At 41.6% G+C, this 26,002-nt stretch overlaps 1 protein-coding gene across 1 annotated transcript in view; it reads left to right on the forward strand.

Annotated features, from left to right (window-relative positions):
* LOC133004745 (acid-sensing ion channel 1-like) overlaps nucleotides 1-23,638 on the forward strand; it is a 48,876-nt gene extending 25,238 nt beyond the window's left edge. The window contains exons 3-10 of the mRNA XM_061074254.1: nucleotides 18,943-19,093; nucleotides 19,306-19,433; nucleotides 20,374-20,524; nucleotides 20,615-20,671; nucleotides 20,839-20,992; nucleotides 21,327-21,418; nucleotides 21,523-21,602; nucleotides 21,946-23,638. Coding sequence (XP_060930237.1) covers nucleotides 18,943-19,093; nucleotides 19,306-19,433; nucleotides 20,374-20,524; nucleotides 20,615-20,671; nucleotides 20,839-20,992; nucleotides 21,327-21,418; nucleotides 21,523-21,602; nucleotides 21,946-22,056 — 924 coding nt within the window. The 3' untranslated portion in view covers nucleotides 22,057-23,638. The remainder of the gene's footprint in view (nucleotides 1-18,942; nucleotides 19,094-19,305; nucleotides 19,434-20,373; nucleotides 20,525-20,614; nucleotides 20,672-20,838; nucleotides 20,993-21,326; nucleotides 21,419-21,522; nucleotides 21,603-21,945) is intronic.
* The last annotated feature ends 2,364 nt before the right edge of the window (nucleotides 23,639-26,002 follow it).

Raw genomic sequence — 26,002 nt, forward strand, 5'->3', positions numbered from 1 at the left:
GCAGATGGGAGCAGGTGTAGTGACAGGTGAGGATACAGGCTGAAGTCTGCTCTAGGTGTGAGACTCGCTCGGAACCAGGCAAGGACAAAGAGAGGGGAGCAGAGGAGGAGCTGGAGGCTGCTACCAGGAGCAGAAACGAGGTTATAATGAGTAACGGAGGGAGAAAGCAGCGGGTTGGGAACAAGGAAGACTCAGTGTCGTGTTGTGTCTTTTCTCTGACACGGCTTTAATGAGTCATTTACTTTAATATGCAGAAGGAGCCTGCACAAGTTCTCGGCTCACATAAAAAAATGTTTTATTACCGTCTGAGGGAAAACTATCGGGAAAGCAGAGCGATATTAATTTCTCGGTGGTTTGATCAGACAGAGTTACACACAGGAGCACAATCGTCTGCTCAGATAAAGTGATATTGGAGGAGCTGGTGACTTTCGCAGAAACAACAGCTTCCTCCAGGGAGAACAGCCGGGAGACTGATTAGTATTTTACCGATGTGTCTTTGCACTTTTATATCAACCTCAGTCTGGCATTTGCGGTACAATTACTCAGCTAATCAGTTGACCAATGACGGCTCCGGCTCGGCCCGCAACATTTCTCTCTGTTGTTTCTCCCTCTTTCTTATGCGTCTGTGAGAAATATCGACACGCCGGAGGAAATAAGAAGCAGGTTCACTGGAGATGTGTGTTTTTGTTTTTGTGTATGTTGTCGTGTGTGTGTGTTTTGTTGATTTCTTCAGACCTTGGCTCCTCCAGATGCTGCTCTCTTTTGACAGATTATCATTATGGCATTTTGTGTTTACCCCACAGAATACAATGTAAACTGAAGGGACGCCTGGGAGAAGATAGAAAGACATTTAAGGGCTGACTGGGAAAGAAACGAGGGGGGGAAAGGTAAAAAAAAATGGCTCGGGGGGTCAAGCCAACACAAAGTCAGTAGAGGATGCTCCAGTTGGTCACCTGTTAGAGCACACACCATTAAAACTGCTTCTCCACTGCAGCACCACAGGTTTTTATCCGGCCCCTTTGCTGCATGGCACGTCATTTAGTCCCAGAGTTCACACTGTATCCACTGTAATAGAAGACGCCCTGTGTAGTGTCCTGATGAGGGCATTTTACCCTCAAAACCTCTTCTAAATCCTTTTTTAAATTAAAAATGTTGGTAGTTTGGGGGAAATGAAGTATCCACCGTTTTTATTTCACTCTACATCATTATGATACTTTTACCACATACAGTATTTCCTCGCTGCTGTGTCCTGTCCTGACTCATTTTACCTGTGAGGGGAAAACCATGTTTGCTTCCCACTGCAGGTCTGTGCTGCAGCTGCAGAAGCTAAAATAAAACCATCGGGAAAAAACAACAACTCTACTTTCAGCCATTATTGACTAAATAAATAGTTGTTTTTCCCGAGATGCACGATTCACTTAACCCTTTAAACATCTTGGACACTAGATAAATATTTAGACAAGCACTTTAAGATTTGCATTATTTATATCTTACCAGCTTGAAGCTTTACCCCAAATGTCAAAAATGCCATCGGATCATGTTCCTATTGGATTTAATATGTGCTTTATGGTATCTAACTGTGTAATTCAGATTTATACTGTTTCATTAGCGCAGGACTTTGCTGTGTGTCACATCTGATTTCTATTTTTGTCTAATTTGATTAAAGTAAGGTTTGTTATATCTTATTATTAAAACAAAGTGGGACCACTGAAACAGGCATCACCGTGTAGTGAGTGATGTTCACAACCTCACACAACCTCCGGGGAACAGAGGACATCAGTCACTGCAGTGTGTGCATGTACTTGTGTGTGTACGTGTGTGTGATTGTGTGTGTGTGTGGCCCAGCAGAGAATGACAGATATATCTGAAGAAATAAATTGGTTGTGCGTTCTTTGTTTACTCCCTGTTGGTCATTGTTTCTCTGCCACTCTGATAAGTGGAGCGCAGCTGAAGTTGAAGCTGTGGCCGAGTTGTCAGACGTGCTGACTTGCTCATCTCGTACACACACACACACAAACACACACAAATACACACACACACACTATGTCCTCCGGGGTGACAGGGACGCACCTGTTAAAGTAGCAGCAGCAACTTATTATGCTCCTCGTGCTGCCTGCAGACGCTGCAGTCTGCCCGCAGGACCCCCCCGGTCCAGCTACTCCTCCACACCTCGGTCACACTTTAGTGCTTAATATAAGTGACGACCAGTATGTTTTCAATCACAGGATTAGAAATAGAGGTTGATGGAACAGTGCGTCACTCATCTTGGACAGCCTTTGTAAAATGATGAAAGATATTTCGCACACTTTCCATTCTGACCCGGTTCCATAACGACCTGTGACTCAGTTTTATGTCTTGTTCAGCACTGGTCTTTTAGAAGGAAAAAAAGAAGGAAGTGTTTTCGTGGAGTTTACTTTCATATTCGAAGACAGATCGACATCCATTACAGGAGAAGGTGAAACATTATTGATTTTAATAAAGTTCAAATTGCTGCATTTATCCAAACATCTTTACGATTAACCTCACACACACACACACACACACACACACACAAACACACACTGACCTAAAGAGGAAGGAACAGCTGGACATTCTCTGCACTCTTCTCCTGCCAGCCCCCTGATAAAATGTTAATTAAATTCAGACATTTTTGGACATTGGAACGTCTTTGCTAAAAACAGGCTCTTGCTGCAGGTGCAACTCACAAAGCCATGAGCTGTAAACCAAAACAACGAGCCAAAACAGCCACCTAGAAGTGAAGGGAGGGGCAGAGTTTGGTGATAATTCATTGTCCCTTAGTTCCTTTGTGACTGTGAGTGAACATTTGTATTCAAAAGTTATTATAGAAGCTTTCAAATAGCTGAAAAACATCATGTTTACTCAAAATTATTATAGTTTGAGAGTGGCTCAAGCTAATGTGATGCTACGTATACTAAAGATGAATTATGTGTGAGGGGGGGAAGGTTAATTAAAATAGTAAATAACTAAAGACAATAACCTACTTATGGAAGGCCACTGAGCAATCAGAGAGCATAAGGCCTTACACTCTGAAATTAGTTTTGGCCTGATGGAGCCACTCATTACTCTATTGTTGCCTGGTAACAAGGGGGTGACTGTGTGTGTGTGTGTGTGTGTGTGTGTGTGTGTGTGTGTGTGTGTGTGTGTGCGTGTGTGTGTGTGCGTGTGTGTGTCCGTGTGTGTGTGCGTGTGTGTGTGTGTGTGTGTGTCTTTGAGGAGTTATCAGTGCCTCACGTTATCACCTCTGACACCTTATTAAGGACAGTGTTGTTTTAATTATACACTGATATCAGCCTGCAGTGATAATTTTGAGTGGCATTCATTAGCGTCTGTTTTCTATTGGCATGTGAAGACAGACAAATGAGTTCCACTTTGTGAAAGAGGTTCATGAACGGAGGGATGGAGGAGGACGGGCGCATAATAAATAGAAGAGGATTTAAAAAAGAAAGAGGTGAGAGGGAAGGAGAAAGTCGAATAGTTCTTGTAAAATCTTCAGATAATATTTTCTGCAATTAAAATTCCCAGATTTATCAATTTGAACAAGGACACTGGTGAATTTAAAGGTCACTCTGACGTTTTCACTGCAGGAAATTCGATATGTCAAGTGCAGTACAGGCGCATTTATCTAAATAATAAAAGGGAAAGATGACTGAGTTACAAGTCTCTGCTGTTTCAGACGTGACGGAGCGATCATTTTGCTTTTCCTACTATGATCAGTCTGAAAGAAACTAGAACCCGGCAGCCGCAATTTGTTTTCCAAGGTTGAAACCCGCCTGCTCCAGCAAGATCTGCGTTGGCGGGAACCTCAGCAAAACATGAGGAGGTCTCAGCAGTGGAGGAGGAACACTGGCCAGAGCGAAGTCGAGAAAGAGCAGGAGGAAAGTGCTTTTTGCATCAATGCCACTCCCCCTTGCTTTGTCACAGTCAGATTGACCGTTACATCATCCATAAAGATTTTACCATCTTTATCTCATTACTAGATATATGAAAAAATAGACAAAAGGTCCAAAGGTGAAACCAGACCAGCAAAAGGAAGGACGTAGCATGTAGGGAGACGTTTAACTTGTATATTATGTGTTTCTTAACATCAGGCATCTTAGCAGTCATACCTAAAATCTCACTTTTCATTTTCAAGTTCACAGAACCAGATATTTACTTAGTCAGTTGTTCATCTTCATGTTCATCCAAGTCAGGGGAACGCTCCAAAAGGGACTCACCTGATTGAATGAAGGATTTTTACTTCCACAACCAGATGCTGCCAGAAAAGCTTCTCCTGCTCTGCAGCTCCATTAGTGCACTAACTGGTGCCCTTGTGTCATTTTCTACACAGCTGCACTCGTCTTTGACCGGAGCAAAATTCGATTCGCCCAGAATAAGTGAAAACATCTGCGTAGGTTTAGATTTTATGGTAAAATAAAACGCAGGATTAAACTAAAGGTCAACAATACCCAAACCGGGGAGACAATAGACAGGACTTGTATCCATGGATCAGAAAATCTTCAGGACCGCCATGTGCAGATAAAATCACAAAATAATATTTAGTTAGATAGAATATATCTGTTCTTTTCCAGGAACTACCTCAGGAGAACTCGTCCAGTCCTCAGCAGTATTGGGACACGTATCAGTCATTTTCTGTAAAAGGTGAAATTGAACAAACTGCAGATTTTATTTTACTTTTCTCTCATGGGTTTTCCCAGAGATGTCTTTGGTTACAGAAAATGAACGAACACACACGCGGACGCACTCTGACACCTGTACTCTGTTATGGGATTACAGTGAATATCCGTCTAATTGAGCTGTTAGTCTCCCGCTTTCCCCCTTTTTGGTCACCATGGCAACCTCATCCTGTCAAGAGGTGGCACAGACCTGACCCTCAACTTTCGCTCTCTCGCTGGAAGCTCGGTTGGATTTCTTAAAATGAACCAGCTCCCGATAAAAATGAAAAATAGAGAAAGGCGCCACAGCTGAATGCATTTTTTTTATCCCCGGTTTTTAACTGATGGGAGAATAGTTGAAATCTATAACAACCATTATGTGGAGAAAATCTGGAGAAACAATTTTATAAGAGCCAATGATTTACAGATGCAAATCAATGTCATATCCATTAGTCGCAGATTGGCATGTCTCTGTTTATAATTGCCCCTCTCTATCAGTTATTGGTCGAGTGAAATATTGTTTAAAGTGCTTTTTTTCCTTGTTTTCAACAGCTTCCAATTATTTTGGAATGTTTTGCAAATTGGGCCCAGACAGTTCTGCCGTTTTATTTTGCACTCAGTCCTTCACCCTCACTTCCACACACATCAAGAGTGTTTTTCTTCTTTACTTTCTGTCTTGTTAGTGCAACTCGCACGCTGGGGTTGTTTCAGTGGCAACACTTTAGACTTTCGTAATAAGTTGTTATATCGACCCTTGAATCCGAAGTTAGTGCATTTTTTTGACAGACACTAAGATAAGCAGTTCATGATTAGATGAAACTTGTTCTTTTACTTCCAACTGAAATTAAAGGTACTTAATAATGGTGGAAGAAAAGGACGAAGTCAGGTGATGTAGTATAAAGTACGATTAAAGTTGGGTCCAAATTTGGAGGCTGCATCCTTCGGAGGACTCCCACATAGGGAAATAATTTTTGGAATTGGCAGACAAACCACATCCGGCCCATTCCGCATGGATGATGACACTTGGATGGATCACTCCTGTTTGACAGATCTGGGCCACAAGTAGACCTAGCAATAGCCCATGTCAACCAAAAGGGCCAAAGGTGCCAAAGGTGACCTGAATTAGTTTTATTTGGGACAAATTCACCATTTACCACATGGGCCTTTTTAAGTTCACTTCCCAGATATCACCTTACCTAGAGCATTGCATGTTTCCATCTGTATGTTGGCCACAGGGATGGGCTGCATGTCCAGGGGATCCTTAAAGACAGCATAGATTGTGCATGGCAGATCTGATTAAAGTGAGGATTTAAGAACTTCTGTGAAAGAGATGCACTGAGCTGCTTCCCTAAACTTTTTTTATGGGCTGTCTGCAATGCAGTGGATGAGACAGTCTGCTCATGGCTTGTTAGAGGTAGAGCCGGGAATCAGGTTGGAGCGCATATTCAGAGTTGTCGATGTGCAAAATATCACAAAAACAAGCACAAGCGGCCTCCATCTTTTTTATTACGAAGTCACACTTGATCACGCACATTTCTTTCAAGGTCCCACATCTCTGCAATCACCACTCAGGAAAGTGTGTGGCCCTGCATCTCGACTGGAACCATCTAGCGTGTGCGTTGTTACGAATAACATTAAAAATCAGCCACATCTTTCATTATGTCTTCGGTCTCCCACGCTTTTTTTGAAATCAGTTGATTGAAAATCCTCTATTCTGCAGCAGGCGATAGCTGAGGGGGAAGCACCTGGGCAGGGAGGGCAGGGAGGGCAGGAGAGCAGCGCTGATCTATGGCTCTGCAGTGGAGAGGTGGACTGTGAATTTTTCAGACAATGACCTGCTCAATTCCCACAGCAGCTCTGTCAGACATTATACAGCCTTTGTACCGGGGAGTAAAGTCTGTTTAATGACTGGTTAGAATGATTCAGACATTTCCTTTCACACATGCAGCTCCTCCGGCTAATGTCGAGAAAATGTCAGGTTTGTAGTGCAAGTGTGAAAGCAGCTTCTTTTCTTTTTTTTCTCATTCCCCTTCCACTGTTTGGCAGGTGCTGTCAATCAAACACAGACCCGCCCCTCCTGCCAGAGAAGAAGGAGCATTTCATACGTGTCCATAAGAGTTTGCTCTTTCACTAATTAAATAAAACAATGAATTATATTTTACACACGTCTGCTTTTAGCTGGACTTTAACGATTTGATGATTAACAAATTTGAATTATAGTTTGAATGTATATGAATAATCCCTACCCACCTCCACCGTCATGCATTTAGACAAGGTTGAAAACTTGACGTTAAAGAATAAGTCGACAAACAACCTTTATATTGTTTTGCATCTTACCGTCTAAGGTTTAGAACTCAAAACACTCCCACATGCTTCTCAGATGCCTTGGTATCGTGATGGTCCTCTCAAGACGCCTTTGCTTGTTATAGCTTCCTCACTTTTCATACCAAAACAACATAACTGTACTGGCTCCCTCTATTGATGAGTGTTAAAAATGATTTTGGTGCACTTTGAAACCATGGCAGGACTAATTAGAATATGGCGAACTGCCCTGTTGTAGATGATGAGTGGGAAAAACTGCTTTTAAGTGGTGAGATGGGACATATATACCTTTGTCGGAGGTACTGTAGGAACTCTTCCCCCCAGGTGTGAATGCATTTCGAATAGAAAGTGACAGCCCTGGTCGTATGCTCTGTGTCTGCTGTTCTGTTTGTGTCATTGTCTGCTGTCCTTTTCTGTCTGACTGGAAACAGCCGGGTGGGCGAGTCCACTACTGAGTGTTTATTTCTGAATCCTTGCAGTACACACACCAACCTCCTGACCGCTCACACACACACACAGACACACACTGTCCAGCCAACCAAAGAAACACAGAGAGTGAGATAAATAAAAAAAAGGATTGAGATTTTGAAACAATGTGCACGGCACCAAAAAGAAATGGCTGAACAATGGCTCATTCCTCTTCATAGTTTTGTCTCTGCAAAAAAATACAAAAATTCTAAATGGCCAGAGGGTATGGATGTGTAGTCTACTGATGCATATTTTAAAAGAAGACACATTCATCCACAGGCTTTTAAAACTTCTCCTCTGATGTAGTTTGACCGCAGCCTGAGCTTGGCTGGAGGACTCTTACGAGACGGAGCGTGTAGTTATGTGCTGTTTAACGACCGCTCTAACTGCAGTAAAGTGCTCAGAACAGTGCAGCTAATTCATTTATCATTCATTTAATTAAACCTTAAGCTTGGTAAATGAGCGTGACCCGGACGTTCCTGCGTATCCATTACACGTGGATTCATCTGACAAACGGGACATTTTCCTCGACATGTTGACCTTTGTGCGTGTTATCTCGCCTCCCAGCTTGAACCTACCACGCGTTGTCGCTTTGAGATTGTGCAGGTAGCTGCGGCGCCAACGCTGCGTGTTTAGGAGCCGGGAGTTGCTTACACGCACGCTCTGCGAAATGAATTAATCTCCCGGTATTCGGCAACAGCATGTGACAGGCCGGGAAATCTAAAGCCTCAGCGGATTCCTCTCAGCAGAGTGTGAAATTTGTCACACGGAGGAGGTTCACTCCAGGGGAAGAGCTGCGGGAGATTCTTTTTTTTCACTTCCTTCTCCCCCATTCTGACAGATCTACCGCCTTCTAAACTGCACCAAAAAAGTGACAGGAGACCCTGTAATGAATGCGTTCATTAATTTAGCTTCATCCCACCTTTTGCTGCGAGGCATTTCAGAAATGAAAGACATCTCGTGAAAAAAGGTTCTTTTTTTTGCAGCACAGAAGTGGAAAGGTGCTCTTCTCCTGCAGGAAAGCGCCTCCAGTTCCTCGGGCTTTTGATGTTTTCTTACTAATGAAGGTGACGGCCTCCTCCTCCTTCTCCTCCTCCTCCTCCTCCTCCTCCTCCTCCTCCTCCTCCTCCTCCTCCTCCTCCTCCTCCTCCTCCTCCTCCTCCTCTCTGGTGATCAAATTGGCCTGTAACCGAGAGCTCGGGGCTGTCCACCACCACTCATCGCGTTGTCCAGCCTCCAGTAGATCTACTGTATGAGCTGGTCCCAACTCATCCCTCAGAGGAGCTGAACTGCATTATTACAGCCACTCAGATGGTGAATCATGGCACGGTTCCGAAAATAAATCCATGAGTGCTCCATTGTGCAACAAGACTATGTGCGTGTGTGTGTGTTTTACGAGCCGCGTCCAGAGGGAATTGAGATGCATGTATGTCACACACTATCCGTCACCACATCCCTACATGTGTAATGTTATCCTCTGACATTACCATATGTCCATACTTCCTAACGGCCTTTGTCTAACCATAGAACATAGTGTCTCTGACTTATTTATGTGGCTTTTTTTTCCTGGGAATCTGTCTGACTGTTGCCTCCGCAGCGTTTCCTAATGGTAGGTGTCCATATAAGGAACATGGCAGCACGACTACACCCGGGCCACTCGGACAGGGGAGCTGGGCCCACCCATAAATCAGATTTCATTTATTTGGTCTACTTCGGATGACATTGGGAAAGTAATTAAAACTAACGTATAAGCACGGTACACAATTTCATTAAGAGGGTGAGGACGGTATTGATTTAAGTCAGTGTAAATTATGAGACTGGGCGGCACGAACCTACAAAGTGAAACATGCAATTTCCAGAGCCTTCCTGGGCCATTACCGAGCCAGAGTCAGGTGCCGGGTAAAATGCTCACTGGCAGCCTTTTGGCTTTTCCTTAAATTAATTTTCCTCCCTAGCTGCAGGGTGATACCGCTCATTATTACACTATGCATATGATTAGACATGCACTGAGGAGTCTGCCATACAAGTTGAGTTTGTAGGACACTTATACAAGGAGACTGGCATTTATACGCACATACAAACCATACCTATACCAAGAAACATCTAGCGATTAGAAGCTGCAGTTAACACCAGACATTACAGTTAATCATGTGTAGTTCACAGCGAACCTCGGGTCCTGGGCTCTGCAGCCGCGTGGACGTGCAATCATCTGATTATAGAGACCAATTTAAACTGAAATGACCCGTCATCATCAGCACCGCACTGAGGTACAACTCACTCAGACCCGAGCTGGCCTGTGGTTCTGTACAGTGCAGTGAGTTAATCACACTGAGGAAATGTATGGCAACATATTTGTCATACTTTGTTTAGCTTTTCTTCAATAGCGCTACTACATTTATCGTCTTTACAAGTTATTGCAGTATATTAAGCACCAGTCACAACAAAATGTATTATTTTTATTTGGACATTTGCAGAGCAATTATTCAAATACTGTTCATTAAAAAATTCTGCTCCTACTTTCAAGTGCTGTGCATTAAAAAGCAATATACTGTAGGATGATGTTTTGCTTGTGACCTCTGAAAACATGTCTTTGTCCGGGACAGACACATTTAAATTAAGACAAGAGGTGGCCCTGAGTATGCAAGAGGAAGGACACAATGCATTTATTCCTCCTCATGATTCATGTTTTTGTTTACAGCACATCAACACCGGCAATGGCCCTTATTACCATAAGCTCTTGAAACCGTTGTCAATCAAAGTTGACAATCTTCACTGCTGTCTTCCGGAAGTTTGAGTTCTGGAAGATGTCCAGAGCAACTGACTTGGAAATTTGCGATCTCACATACAACCCCTTCAGAAAGATTTAAGAAGATGTCCTGACCTCACAGTGGCCGTTCAGGGAAAGCAGATGGAGTAAAAAGTGTTGGGGCCACTGTTTTTACATTTCATGTTTACAATGTTCTCTCTAAACCTCTTACATAACTGATTAAAGGCCCAAACTATCCCATAATTAACAATGAAGCAAAGATTGGAGAAGATTCCAAATAAAAGAAAATGAATTTGTGCAGTAGGAGTTTAAACTTTTTTCCTCTCCCTTGGTTGATCAGAATAATCCTCGTTCTCTTGCAGCATTCAGAGGCAATGCGGCATTTCCCTGCTCATTACTAACATAATCATGTATAATATAATCAAATATAGATAACCTGTACATTCTACAACGCTGCAGTGACACGTGACACATGAGGATTTAATCTTAGTTAACCCCGCTGTCTGCCACTTCAGTTGTAGTGAGGCCTCTGCCCTTCTGACAGGGCCCGGGGCTGTTTATCCCTCAATGTTTACTCGGCTGTGTGTCACAAGAAGGAGGCTCTCGCTGGAGTCAAAGCTCAATCGCTGCTGCTGCTGCTGCGATGGCCTCTCCGCCCGCTCGCCTCTTTTCGTGGACACCGCACACGGTTTGGCACAAGCAGGCAGGAAGGAGATTGCAGGTGCCCGTGATTTTTGAGACTTGCAGGGGGAGAGGGAGGCAGAGGAGGTTTGAACATCCCATACGGACCTGCTGGATATCAGACTTCAGCACAAACACTGGAAAGAGACGAAGGGGGTCGCAGTTTGCAAGCATTGCAAGTGCTTCATAGCTTTCATATATTATTTTTATGTAATTAAAATGAACAGAATCGCTGCCTGATAGTGAACGTGTTACTCTTCCTATTTGTCTTGCTCACTTGGGGGTCGTATATGCAGATGCCAGCAAACTGCAGGAGCCTCGATAGAAAATTCAACGCCTCTTAATAAATGTGAACTGGCACTTTTAAGACATTTATATTGCCCACCCAAATTCACACAATCATTTCCATTATCCACCAGGAACATTCTGCACGGGAGGAATTTGAAAGTGTCATTTCCAGTTTTCGAGGAGCCTCTCAACCCCAAAAACATCCCTCCTCTCTGGAGGAAATCGCCGACGCAGGTGGTGGAATTACAGGTTACCTTCCTCCAGGGTGTTATTTCCTCTCAGTGCGTCGGGATACTGCGGGTTCATCCACCTCCGAGAGCATTAAACCAACAATTAGTCGTCCTCAGAGACAGTCGCCCGCAGGCTCGACTGCTGATAAGTTATTATATCGTTTTGTTGTGAATCTCCTCAGAAACGGTCTCTCGCTTTAGTTCTCTGCTGATTCGGATCTCACTGTGCCACATTGATCAGAATACCATGAAGAGATGGAAGCATCTGGTGATTGATGGACTCATTTGTAATCGTCCACCAACCAGGTCGTTGGTTCGATCCCTGGCTCCTCCACTCCACGAGTGTGAATGATGTGTGATAGATAGAGTGCTGCGTATAGAAGCTCTATGAATGTATGTAAATGGATGAATTTGACGCTTTGAGGGTTTTATAAATACAGTCCATTTACTACTTACCACCATCACAGCTTTGATTGATGTCGTAATATTGACAACCTGATGAAGTAATATACACCTGTAATAATATTTATGTTCCTGGGGCCATTTGTCTAAAAGCTTTATGCTTTCAGGTTGTTTGTCTTTTCTTTTGGACACGATATCTCAAGGACACCTTGATTGAATTGCTTCAACTTTGGTACAAATGTTCACTTTGACTCACGGATTAGCTGATTAGAATTTGGTGGCCCCTGGTCAAAGGTCAAGTTCACTGTGACCTTACATTTTATGTCTTGTGAACGCAACATCTCAGGGGCACCTTGAGAAAATCCTTTCAAATTTGGCACAAATGTTGACTTGGACTCACTGGATTCACTGATCTGATTTGGGTGGTCAAAGGTCACAGTGGCCTCACAAAACATGTGTTTTGCCTCTTGGGTATGAAATCTCAAATCTGCCATTAGGGAAATTTCTTCAAATTTTGACTCAGTTGTCACTTGGACTCAAGGATGAACTGCTTGTTTTACTCTCATATCTGTTTTCGAAATTATTCTTATACTCTTATACTTAAGTGTTTTAGATGCAGGACTTTTACATGTAGTTTTCATCTTGTCTCTTCTGCCTCTCAACAGTAGCACAGTGTACCCGCACAGGTTATAAAAAGCTGTGACCTCTTCTCACCTGCTCCTTGATGTATTCAAACACATGCCTCATTTAACCTGTTTCCTCAAATTCTCTCTGTCATGCAGTGATCAGCACAGTTCTGATTTTAAGATAGAGGCAGCACTTTTTAGGCATATATATTTTTCTCATATGATATACTACCCGCTCCACCCCTTAGCCGGTGCTATGATTCTTTACTCTCTGAAGGTGATTGGTACTGAGAGCCCGACCGGTGTCTGGGAATAAGATGAGAGAGGAGGAGGACTGTCTCTACTGGCCTGTGAAATATTCATCAAATGGAGCAGGGGCGGGAGGGGAAGTGTGGCAGGAGATGGAGAGGAGTCCACCGGGGAAAGAACATCATAGTTCGGGAGACACAAGGGAGCGAGGGAAGAGCGAGGCAGAGCAGGCAGAAGGAAATGGAGGAGGGAAGAAATATTTTTATTGTGTGGGAGCTGGTGGTTAAAATCCCAAATATGATGGATAAAATCCCCTCACAACTCTGGAGGAGGTTTTATGATATGTCTGCCAGGAAGAAGCAGGTATGATAGGAGAGAGACAGATGATGGTTTCCTAGATATATTGAGTTATGACATTTAAAGGGATTTCAAATAAACACTCGCTTTCCTCGAGTATTGAAGAAGCTCCTGCCTCCAGTTTTCTCCTCTATTGTAAATAGAGTGTGGAGGACCTGACATCAAACACAGTCTGCACCCCCCCAAGGTGTCATCAACAGCCGATACACTGGACATGATGGTCTCGATTTGCATGATCAGTTCTCACTCATTATTCTGACTTTGACCTCCAGGAAAGTAGTTCCACTTCCTCCTACACAAGAGTATTATTTGTTAATAGCTACTGAGAATTTAATCAACCTTGAACAAATTGAAAACAAATACTAAGAACCAATTTGATTATTTGGGTTTTAAGGTCAAAATAATTAATTTTGTTTGTCACTAATGACATCAAATATAGAATCCTTCTGCCTTGTCCTTTCAGAGCAAAGCTCTAAGGGTCTCGCTGCCCTGCAGGATTCCCCAGTTATTGCTAAGTATGAAATACAGCAGAAGCTGAATGAAATTACTTTTGCTCTTATATGGTCATAAATCAATGAACCGCCACCACCTCTTCTGGGAACCCTGAATATCTGCACAAACTTTTCATGGCATCGCTCAAATACTTGTTGGGATATTTCAGTCTGGACCAAAGTGGTGTTTTGTCAGTGCAAACATAAATATCTCTGTAGACGCAGACACGTAGAAGCCGCAGAAGAAGATGTCAAGAGAGTTTGTGGTGATATGAGCTGAAATGAGCTGTGAACAAAATCACATCACAGTGAAATTCATACATTACATCTGACTGCTGCACCCTTATGCTGCAGAGAATCTGAACGCGTCTGAGCGGAAAATCTCTTGTTGCGTTGTGAGAGTGTGTGGAAAAATCTGGAAAAAGTCCGGACTCAGTTCTTTGAAAATAGCTTTAGTGACCCGTACTCCCCAAGGAGCCCTGGACTTCCTCTCTACCTAAACTCTAAAGCTTCTCGTCTTAACGTCTTTACTTTGACAAACAGTGACTCTGGGCATCATTATCACACACACACACACACACACGCACACACACACGCACACACACACGCACACACACACGCACACACACGCACACGCACACACACACGCACACATACACACACACTGTGCCTCTGGCATTCAATCCGCCTCCTATAGTGCATTTCCTCTTGTGGATCTCTGTTCCACCCAATTAGTGTGGTGAGTCAACTGTTCATTCAGAAGCAAGCAGAGGAGGGGGTGGTTTGGCTCAGATGCTTTTTTATTCGTGAGTTATTCTAACCTTTGAGCTGCAAACATGAGTGATCGGTCTCCAGCATTACCCAGACTTCAATCTGTGATCAGTTACCTTCACAGAACATAGCAGTCTGCACAGGCTTTGTAAGCTTGTAGATGAGCTGATTGATTTTTGTTTTCATCACGTACTGCAGGTTCTCTTTGGGGTTTTAGTCAGGTTAGCGATGTGGCTTGAGGGAAACAGTGGGTGTGATGAATCACAGGTCTGATACAGAGCCTATAGGGAACTGGTCAACTCCATCCACAACAGCCACCCTCACACATATGTTGGTAGATTGGAAAGGGGGGGGGGGTGAGGGTTAAATGAATAATTTAGACCTCAACCACATTATCTGGTGTTAGTGTTAATCCATACACCTTTTTGCTGCTGCTCTGCTGGCTCCCAAAGCACATTTGATCTTATACCTTCATTTAACATCCCCCAAAGATGAGTTATAGTTTCTAATTTCAAAAATACAATCGTACATTTTATTAGAATCACTTTGACTATCATCAGGTAAAAAAAAGATTTGTCCAATACTTAACTACAAAATACCTGTAAACTTCAGACAGCTTCTCAACAGCTTTATTTAAGCTTTTTGTAATCACCTCTACCACTGGTTCAACCTCACAAAGTCAGTGGCTGAAGCAGTGTTTATAGATCCTAAACAGCCTTGTGCCAACACAGCAATGTAGATTATATTTATGTAATATTATATATACTGTAAATATATATTATATATAAAAAATGGAAAAGCTCCTGCCTTAACAATTCTACTCGAATAAAAGTTAAGTACCAGCAAAATATCAAAAGCAGAAGTACACACTCTGCAGTAAATTGACCATGTGTCTGATTTGTTGTGACAAATTACCAGCCAACGGGTTTGTAGCCTGGCTGTTAAACAAATGAAGTGAAATTACAATAGTACAATATTTTGCTCAGAAATTAAGCAAAGTTTAAGTATCACGTGGCACAAAATGGAAATTCTCCAGTAAGGTAAGTGGGCCGCTAGCATGGCTGCAGACTCTCACTCTCATATTAATATTCATCTCTCTTTGTATGTTCAGAAAGTGTATTCATGTATGAAAATACTCAGTAAAGTGTGAAATTTTCCAGATTTTCCAGGTCAGTTGAAATCCTTGTAGAATTACAGAACTAAATTACATAAGATGCACAACATGAGGCAACAACTGTGTGTATATTTTAGTGCCGGTCACCACGGGCTGCTGTCTGCTCGCTGTTGCATTTAAATGGCATTTTTCCCGGTGATAGCTGTTTAAGTGTAGGACATAATAACAGCCAAAGTGTTTGCACTTGAGCGAGATGGCTTTAACGTCTTTGAAACCATCCCCATAAAACAACAGAGCTGTAATGGATTGGACTTCGCCTGCTGAGGCGTCTGCTAGGAGCTCACAGTTTGAAAGACTGTTCTGCGACCGTGTTAAATAAACGGCAGAGTGCATGGATTTGTAATGTTGATATTCTTTCAAAAATCCAACGTTTCTCTAAAAACACAAACGCGTGGTTACGTGCATCATGATTAATAACAGCAGAGCTCCGCTGAGTGCTTTTCAATCCATGGGAAATTGTGTTTGAGTGACAGCTTTATTGATTGCACGGCTCTGAAGATTATCACCTGTGTAAACTGCGGCTGGTGAGTAATGTTTTAAATTCTGCAGAAAAGGGAGGAATAGATTTATTTTTTTCAGAGAACCTGTAAAGTGGAGAAACTGTGTGGAAAAATAAAAGTGTCACAATTCTCAACTAAGCTGAATTTTGGCTTTTAGAAGTCAGTATTTTGCTGCTTTGTTCGCAACACTTATTCTAACACTTACCCTCCCTCATGTTCCATATGATTTGTGCTGTAGGATCCCATATTATTTATACGTGCACAATAATTTATTCATTCGTCATTACAAACAGAACAAGCAGCCACAGTGTGCACGCTGAGCAGTTTGTGCATTATACATGTTTAATGTGTTTTTATTTTAATTCTCATACCACCTCTGTCACACCATCGACTATTTAACAAGAGACAGGGAACAAGTGCTACCTGACACCATCACCTGACATCTGCATATGGATCAGATGCTGGTGAACATCGTGCACCCGTCACACGCAGAAATTTAACGTCCGTGTCAAGCAGTGATTTATTTATGAAGTACAGTTAGTGCAGCCACTGTAGCATCTGACATATATGTGCTTTTGTTTGTGCAGAGAGGGCAGAGCCTTCCTGACAGCTGGAATTCCTCTTACAGATGTGGAATCCGTCTCCAGGGTTCATAGAGGTTGTGAATGTGTGTGCAGTGGAGGTTACTTGCAGCAGGTTAATGACAGTAGAGCAGATATTGGAGGACTTGAAGTTTGACCAGGGCTTTTACTACACGATGATTTTTAGCCCTGGCTGGATGATAATGTCCTTCTGTCCATCGGTTGAATTATCCATCACTTTTGTTGGAAAATGGGACATTCCCTACATCAGGGGTTCCCATCTTCCAGTCCCTAACCCCCAAAATAACTATGACACAGACATGACCTCCCCATTATTTTGTTTGAGCTACAGTTCACAATCAAACCACATGTACACGCACATTTTGTAATGTTTCCTGTTGTGCTGTAAACTGACCTGCAAAATGATGCGGTTGCTAATCTGTCTTAATCACCTCTGGAGTCACATTGAGACAAAGACAATCAGAAGGACGATCATTATTTGCATGATTTTATTATTTAATTTAGCACGATTTTTGCTTTTGGAACAATTAAGGATTGTTCTTAGGTGTTGCTACCCTCCCTCTGTGTCTCACAACCTCTCAGGGGGTTCCAACACCCAGTCTGTGAACCGCTGTCCTGGGATTGATTGGCCTTGGTGGAGGTATACGCACCACTCCGTGTAGTTACCTCAGCCAAGGAGGTTATGTTTTCATCTGCTTTTGTTTGTTTGCCTATTCATTTGTTTTATTATGAATCTATCAACTTTTGGTTCGGATCCAAATCAGGGTGAAGATGGAGAATTCTCTTTTCACTCTTTGTGGGGTAGAGAGCGTTTTCAACATATTTGTGAGTGAGTCCAATTTGGTGCAGATCCAAATAGAAAATCCAGGTCTAGTGAGGGGACTTCACTAGTTTCATAAGGGGCCTGTTGAGCCTTGGCGGAGGTCTGAGCTCTACTGAGAGCCCTTTGCAAATGTTAGCATGTTAACATGCTCCTGACAAAACAGAACATCTGGCATGTGGAACCCTCATCTTGTCTACTTGAAACAAAAACCCTCTCTAAGAATTATTTGTGAATTGTTGTGCATTTCATTTCTTTCTTCAAAGCCCAGAATGTTTTCTTCTTCTGCAACCAACTGAATTTAGATGATAGATGTCTGAAATGTTCAAACTGCCCTGGGCAGCACCCGAACTCTTTCCCAAAAAATGTTTGCTTGGTTTGTTCTTTCTAATCAGAGATATGTCATTCAGCGCCATGACGCTGAACAATAGCCTGCTCTGAGCATTCGAAGCTAAACTGCCTCTCTCTCTCTCTCTCTTCTCTCTCTCTCTCTCTCTCTCTCTCTCTCTCTCTCTCTCTCTCTCTCTCTCTCTCTCTCTCTCTCTCTCTCTCTCTCTCTCTCTGTCTCTTTCACTTCTCGTCCCTGCTCTCCGTTGCTCCTTGCTCTCCCACTCTCACTCATTCCCCCTGCATGAGTTTCTCTGACTCATACGACACTAAGCGCTTTAATGCAAGATGAACCCTTTGTTAAAGGTAAAGCTCCGTATCAATGACCTTTCTGTCTAAATATGTCATGTGGGCTTTACATTATATCTTGAGCGGTTTCATTCTAACGTTTGTGTCTTGGCTTTCCTTTAAAAAAAAATTAAGTCTAAATTCTTCCTGGCTGGGTATGTGTGGTTGCCATGGTAACGTCAGGTCCTTTATGAGTACCTTAAAGAGTGTGCGAGGGAATTTTAAATCACCTCTCTGCCAATCTCAATCATCGCACATGGGTCGATTGTGTAACTCACAAACCCACAGGAATACCTCCTCTCTCTCCTTCTTTTCTTTCTCCTCTTCAATTCTCCTCTTCTGTCTCTCTCTCTCTCTGTCACACACACCGCCTTTTCCCCCTCATACTGTTTTTGTGGTATACACACACACACACACACACACACACACACACACACACACACACACACACACACACACACACACACACACACACACACACACACTCATATTAGTAACTAAGACAAACACTGACCCCCAGTGGAAAAATACCTCTTTGCAATGCAATGTTAAGGTGCTTGTTCTATTACAGTATTTTCCATTTATGCTATTATATACTTCACTACACCTCAGATGTTGCTGTTGTACTTTTACTGCATTTTAAATCTAAAACATAACCACTGTAAAATAAATCTCTGTATTGTTTTTTCAGGTATTGTTAAAGACATTTCCCCTCTTATATGGTTTCATTTAAATAACTACTCGAGGCTCAAAGAGAAAACATGATCAACTGTTTCACTTAAATGGCGAACATTTGAGAAATGTATCAGGACTTAATTGATTTCCTCCACTTCTCATGTGTCTCAGGTCTTCACTCGCTACGGGAAGTGTTACACCTTTAACGCAGGCGGTGATGGACGCCCCCCCCTCCTCACCACCAAGGGAGGCATGGGTAACGGTCTTGAGCTCATGCTGGACATTCAGCAGGATGAATACCTGCCAGTGTGGGGAGAAACAGGTGAGGCAAACACTATTTCCTCCACTCAGATCTGATTATCTATCACAGTCCACCAGTGTGTGTGGGCGGGTTGGTTTGTGTGCTGGTGTGTGGGCGTTCATTCTTTAGAGTGTGAAACCCAGACAGAAAACTCTTCCAAGTGTCAGGATCCATTAGTGAAACCACTTTTCACCGTGTGCTGCTCCGCTCTCTCACTCTTTGTCTTCCTGCAGACGAGACGTCGTTTGAAGCCGGGATCAAAGTTCAGATCCACAGTCAGGACGAGCCGTCGTTCATTGATCAGCTCGGCTTCGGGGTGGCCCCCGGGTTCCAGACATTTGTTTCCTGCCAAGAACAAAGGGTACAAACCTGTGCATGTGGTATTTGTTTTATTACAACTGGTCTTATTTTTGTAAATCAACTCTATCAGGTGACATCAAATTGTTAATTTTGTCCAAACAATTATCCAAAGTCCAAGTGTATTAAACTAGAATGGGTCTCAGTAGAGCACAGTCCTCCGCCAGTCAAATTTCACACACGCATAGATATCACTCAAAAAAAAAGTGAGTACTTTCCTGACCCTTGACACATCCTTCCACCAAGTGTCATGTTATACCAGAGATCAAATCTTTTTTGGCAATTAATTAATTGGCTCCGGGGGAAGAGCGGGTCATCCTATAACCAGAGGCACATCCAAGTCTTCCCCATTCCACATGAATGTGGAATGTCCCAAATTGCCCCGGACAGCTGTGCACTGTGCACTGTATGAAAGTGTGTGTTAATGGGTTAATGGCAAAAAACTGTAATGTATGAGCTCATTTTATCTGCTTTAATAAACTCAATATATCTGACTGATACAAATAGAAAAAAAATTATATTTAAAAAATACGGAAGTAGTTGTTCACTGCAGTGCAGTAGGTCAAAGTTGAACCAAGACGTTTGTAGCAGTTTTAAATAAGAGAGTCTATGTTTCCTCACATGGGAGATTATTTAAAACCTGACAGATGACTAAACTGTCTTCTGTGTATAATTCATAACCACATCTTAGCAACTAACTTGATAAATGTGAGGTTATGGATAGAAATGAAGCCAAAACCATGAAAATAGGGTCCACATTGTAATAAAGCAACATTATCACATGACTTATCTATGTATGCAGGGATTTGTTTTTATATTTGAATGCTTTATTCTTCTACAAGTGGCAGAATCATGATGCTTGAGCTATCAGCCACAGTAATTATGTAGAAGAACAGTTGCTCTTGTAAGAACAGTTGAGTAATGTGATGCATGATGTGTTGCAGCTGATATATCTCCCCCCGCCCTGGGGAGACTGCAAGGTGACGCCCATGGACTCGGACTTCTTCGATACCTACAGCATCACAGCCTGTCGCATCGACTGTGAAACACGCTACCTGGTGGACAACTGCAACTGCCGCATGGTGCACATGCCTGGTAGGAGTCAGAGCTGCATCAATCATGCTGCATAATAAAATAACTGAAGATATAGTGCACTGATATGAGTGTGTGTTGCTCTGGCCGCAGGCGATGCACCGTACTGCACCCCCGAGCTGTACAAAGAATGTGCTGACCCAGCTCTCGGTAATAAAAAAAGTTTGTCCCTTTTACTTCTGGTTTCAACTTAGAACACACACATTCACACACACACACACACACAAACACACGCACGAACATCACGCCATGGCTTCTCCACAGCCGCACTGATCTGTTCCAAAGGTCAAGCTGAGCTCTGGTTTCTTTCTCTCCAGATTTCCTGGTGGAAAGAGACAATGATTTCTGTGTTTGTGAGACACCGTGCAACATGACCAGATACAGCAAAGAGCTGTCCTTCGTCAAGATCCCCAGCAAGGCCTCCGCCAAATATCTGGCAAAGAAATACAACAAATCTGAGCAGTATATAAAGTAAGTAGTGTATATAAATACATAATGTACACACTACACTACACACACGCATTAAATTAGCATCTTACATGGCATTATATTACAATATTTAGCTTCAGGGAAAAGAAAGTAACCCACAGGGTTGTAAAATAAACATTGACCTTATAAAAAGGTTTGAAATAAAAGAACAAAAAGAACCACACATATAATGCGAATGTAAACCAACAAATTTTAATATTTACAATAATTTCTCAATTCGAAATGTGTTAATTTGTATACTGCTTATTATCGGCAAATAGGAGAATGTGAAGTGAAATGTGAAATTAATTTGTTTGTTGTTATTTTGTCTCCACAGGGAGAATCTCCTGGTTTTAGACATATTTTTTGAGGCTCTCAACTATGAGACTATTGAACAAAAAAAGGCTTATGAAGTGGCTGGACTTTTAGGTACAAATCTTTGTTCACTCTCTGTTATATACTGATGGGTGGATGGGTCACCTTTCTGATTTATGATGAATTTTTGTAATTTATCAAAATATGTTTTATTCCAGGTGATATCGGTGGTCAGATGGGACTTTTCATTGGAGCAAGCATCCTCACTATTCTAGAGCTGTTTGACTACTTTTATGAGGTGAGATTGAAGAATAATCCTGTTGCCTGCACACACTTTTTCTGGAAATTGTAATGATCGGATAAAACAAAAACAAACAAGGAGACAGTATTACCCCAAAAACTATTTTATAACTATTTAGTGGTGATGGCTTTGAAACCGTCATGCTGGGAAATACCTTTGCAGAAAGTATTAATGTATTTGATTTCCAGTTTTGACAGTTAAATGACTAAAATACACTCATTTGAAATTGATTTAGTAAAACTCGACTTTGATCAATATTTTATATCCTTCGATCCTTGAACCAAACCATACACTGTTTATATAGATAAGTATTTTATGACCTGCCTCTCTGTTTATTCAGGTGATCAAGTACAAGCTTTGTCGCTGCTCCGATAAGAAGCATAACAACGCTGACCAGGGAACAGTCTTGAGCTTGGATGATGTCAAGTGTCACGTCAGTAACTTTCACTAGGCCTCTGCAGCCAAGAGGAGGAGCCACTCCTTCGTCTCTGAGCGGCTTCATGAACTTTGTTCCCTGCAGTTTGCTCAAGCAAACTCCTGCAGCAACAGGGAACGTGTCTGAATTGTCTCTGGTGAAGGTTTATGAGCAACAAGGTGAAAAACGATAATGTGGCCAAAGTAAGGAGAAGGCCACCAGACACCAGTTATCAACATGTTGTGATGAGTTCAAAAAACGTTAGAATAACTGCATGGTCATCTGTAAACAGCTTTTAAAGACATAGCAACAGATTCAGTTAACAGGGGCATGAACCTAACGAAGGTTCATATGTGTTCAGTTAAACAGCGTTAGATATCCCAGATGTGCCGTGGTGATTTTATCAATTTGTAGAATTTTTTTGTAAAATAATTGGTGACAGATTTGTTTTCACTCACAAAATGTCATTAGTTTTATTTTGAGATGTGCATGCCCCCACTGTATATTTATTTTCGCTTTTATATTTCAACATAACGCTTTATATTACAGGTGTGTGAATTCCATTATATTTCTCCCAAGAGGTTTCCTGGAAATAAACAAATGAAGAGAGGTCAAAAAGAGAGAGGTCAAATAGAGAGCGATCAGTTGGTTTACCTCCAGTTATCTTTAAATGCTAAGTTACCACAACCTTGACATTTTAGTCAGAAGATAGCGGGTGAGCTGAACTTGCTAATTCTGAAATGTGTCTAAAAACAAACATGCCATTCAGCATATATAAGGGATAAAATGTCCCATTGTAAATAAATTAGTACGAAATTTTCATTAGGGTTTAAATAGGCCAAATCTCCGCATAGAAATTGATATGGGAATCAATATTAAACTCAATACAGCTAACTTAACAATATGAAGCAAGTGTTTCTCTATTGTTCCTGTTATTGTACAAAAAAAAAAAACATTTTTCCCGCAAACTACAGTATATTAGAAGATAACAGACCTGTGATGCTACTTGTTTGTTTTAATCACAATTTTTTTATTAGAGTTTTTCACCAAATTACATTTTTATATTCATGTCATTCAACCTTATCCTATGTCAGTCTTTGTGCATTTTGTCAGTTTACTCTACTACCTCATCTTGCAGGGTGACGCCGCAATGAAGACATTGTAGATCATGTTCACCAGACAGAAAAGGCAGTGCCACTATTCTCGTTAATTTCTCCAACGGAAAGCGAATAAGCACATTTCCCAAAATGGCAAATTTAGTTACACACAAGCGGAAATACAGTAGGATAACTGGGCTAAAATCTTTTTTTTCCATTACTAAGAGATGGATCCACAGAAATAAAATTCACAAACCAGATTAAGAACAATAATCTAAACTCTTCCCCATGTCAACCAGGCACTTTACTTTAAGATTGTCCTTCCCCTGTCAATGATAATCACTGTGGAGTAGACTGTAGATCTCAGAAGAAATTAAGAATAGAAAGAAGTGTGTCCTGTTAAAGAGTGGGCTACAAACCAGACTTCAGTACATTCAGTCAAGGGAATTTCATACATTTGTACACGTATGCTGATGCTGTTCATCGTATTTACCTGCAAAGATAAAATCAGTGAGAATAAACATGTTGAATGTGTTTTTCTAACTTGCATGTAGCGCTGTACAGTAGGTGTCTTAAATTGGGTCCATCGATGAACAGATGACCCGCAAGTCTGACTGCATCCTGTCTTTATCTGCTTGTGAGTTTGATTTTATACTGCGAGCATGTATTTATCTGTGTGTGTGTGTGTGTGTGTGTGTGTGTGCTTGCAGTGTTACCCCACATCTGTGCCAAATTCAGAGGTGAATAAAGGAACATTTTAAATGCCCTCGTATCAAAAAACACTTTTTTCTTATCAGTCTGCGACAAACCATCTTTAAATATCAGTTTACAGTTAATTGATTTGCTAATATTTAGAAGGAATGGGAATTTTATTGTGTGTAGTTGTGTGAGGTTACCATCAAGCCCAGTCATACCATTAGCTGTAATTTAATGTATATATTACGATGACTATGGATAATAATCTTTGTGTATTTGCATATTCTTATCTGTCTAATATTGTACTTGTTGTATTTATTAATTATAAACTAGCTGTTTTTTACGTACATGTTGTAGATGGTTTATTTCTCAAAAGTATATTTATGAAACACAATATTCAAGTAAATAGCTATTTATTTTTGTTTGTATTGCTACAATCAGTTCCTCTAATTATATTCTACTCATCAGTCAATGAAAGTGGACAACAGAATTCAATGTATCTCGAAAGTCCTGTCGGCCATGTTTCCATTTTTGTTTTTATATCTATGCCTCCATTTTCAATATATATATATATGAACTATATGAAAGGATGATTATTTTAGTCTGGTGATGTGTAGATAAATTATGAAGCAGTTATAATATGACGGATTAAACGCTAACTTTACGCAGCTTTTGTTCACTTGACGTGTTCTGTCATCATTTGTGTTGTGAGGCAGAGATGTGACTAACAATCAACTGCTTTATTATTGTGGGACAGTTTCTGCTCTGGGCCTTTGTTTTCAAATCAGATCGATCAACAGGAGGAGACGCTGCTTTCTTTTACACTGTATAACTGTATAATCATATACATTTCCACATATCTACTGTTAGTCTTTAGCTATGCTGGCAGGATGGTTTTAATATTTTTAATTTGATAAACTTAACAGGTATTTAAGTGATTGCCATTAAACTTTATAAAGATATTCATGTTCTCCTCTGGGTCAACTTTTAAACTTTTCATCAGGTCTAAACTAAAGTACAAACACATTGCAGATAATTGGTCATAAATCAAACTAATGGGATCACTGAACTCAGAAGGGTTCCATGTGAAAAACAGAAATATAATCTTCCTCACGAGGGATAATCCTCTGAGGAACCACGTGGAGCTCATTCAAATACGCCTCATGATTTGATGACTACATATATTTGCGGTGGACACTTCCCTGCACGATAAGCTGGATTCTCTCAGCTGGGGCCTGCACACAGACACCAGACTGCTGAATGTGAAAGTTCACTTCCTTCTTTTGTCCCCTCTTCTCTTTGCTGTCCAGCTCTTGCGCAATAATGCTCTTTTATTTGAGCTCTTCGGACCGAGTAATTTCTCCCAAAAATAATCCTCCTGTGGTTGCTCTTGTGACTTTTAATGTGTGGGCTGTCATTTGCCCTGTGACACACCACATACCCTCTGTGGAGGAAACAGGGCATTTATTATGTTTAATAGAAAATGTTGTATATAGAGTATTTATCAGGTAAATCCATAGTGTACGTTAAAGAAGCAAAACCATGCAATAAATCTGCCGGGACAAGGAAAATTCCTGGATTCAAAGTAACTTAAGTAGCCTTTGAAGAATGTAGCTGGTCAAGATAGAGCTTTATATTACTTTACATACTATGAAATACATCATATTCTATTCACTCAGTTTCCAGTTTATTGGAAACCCTAACAGAAATATACACTAGACGAAAAGCAGTATTATTGTCACAGTGAACCTCTACGGACAGGCCTAATCCCCTGCTGTAACCAACTGTTTCCATGATGTTACCTCGGCGTTCGCCAGTGAAGACAAGGTGGGTCTATCGGCGTTTGCGGACCTTAAGGGGGATTTGGAGAACAAAGGAGAGAGCCGCGGGGGGGCTCGCTGAGCCTCGCGGACCGATCGCGACGTGTGATCTAATTAGCATATGAATCGGAGTCCAGCCGCTGGCTAGAACCTCTCTCTACTCACCATTGGAGGAAACCACAGACCCTTGAAACTAATGTCACTCGTGATTGGTTGGTAGAAGTGTTGCTATTGGTCACCTTATGGGTCATTGCAGTGCACACGTGGGGTCACAGCATTCCGCACGTGGGGTAAGCCCCTCCCACACAATATTTATAATAAAAATGTATATATTAATATTTATTATTATTTATAAGTAAGCCTTTACCA

The sequence above is a fragment of the Limanda limanda genome, chromosome 7 (genome assembly GCF_963576545.1).
Source record: "Limanda limanda chromosome 7, fLimLim1.1, whole genome shotgun sequence".
Lineage (NCBI taxonomy): Eukaryota > Metazoa > Chordata > Actinopteri > Pleuronectiformes > Pleuronectidae > Limanda > Limanda limanda.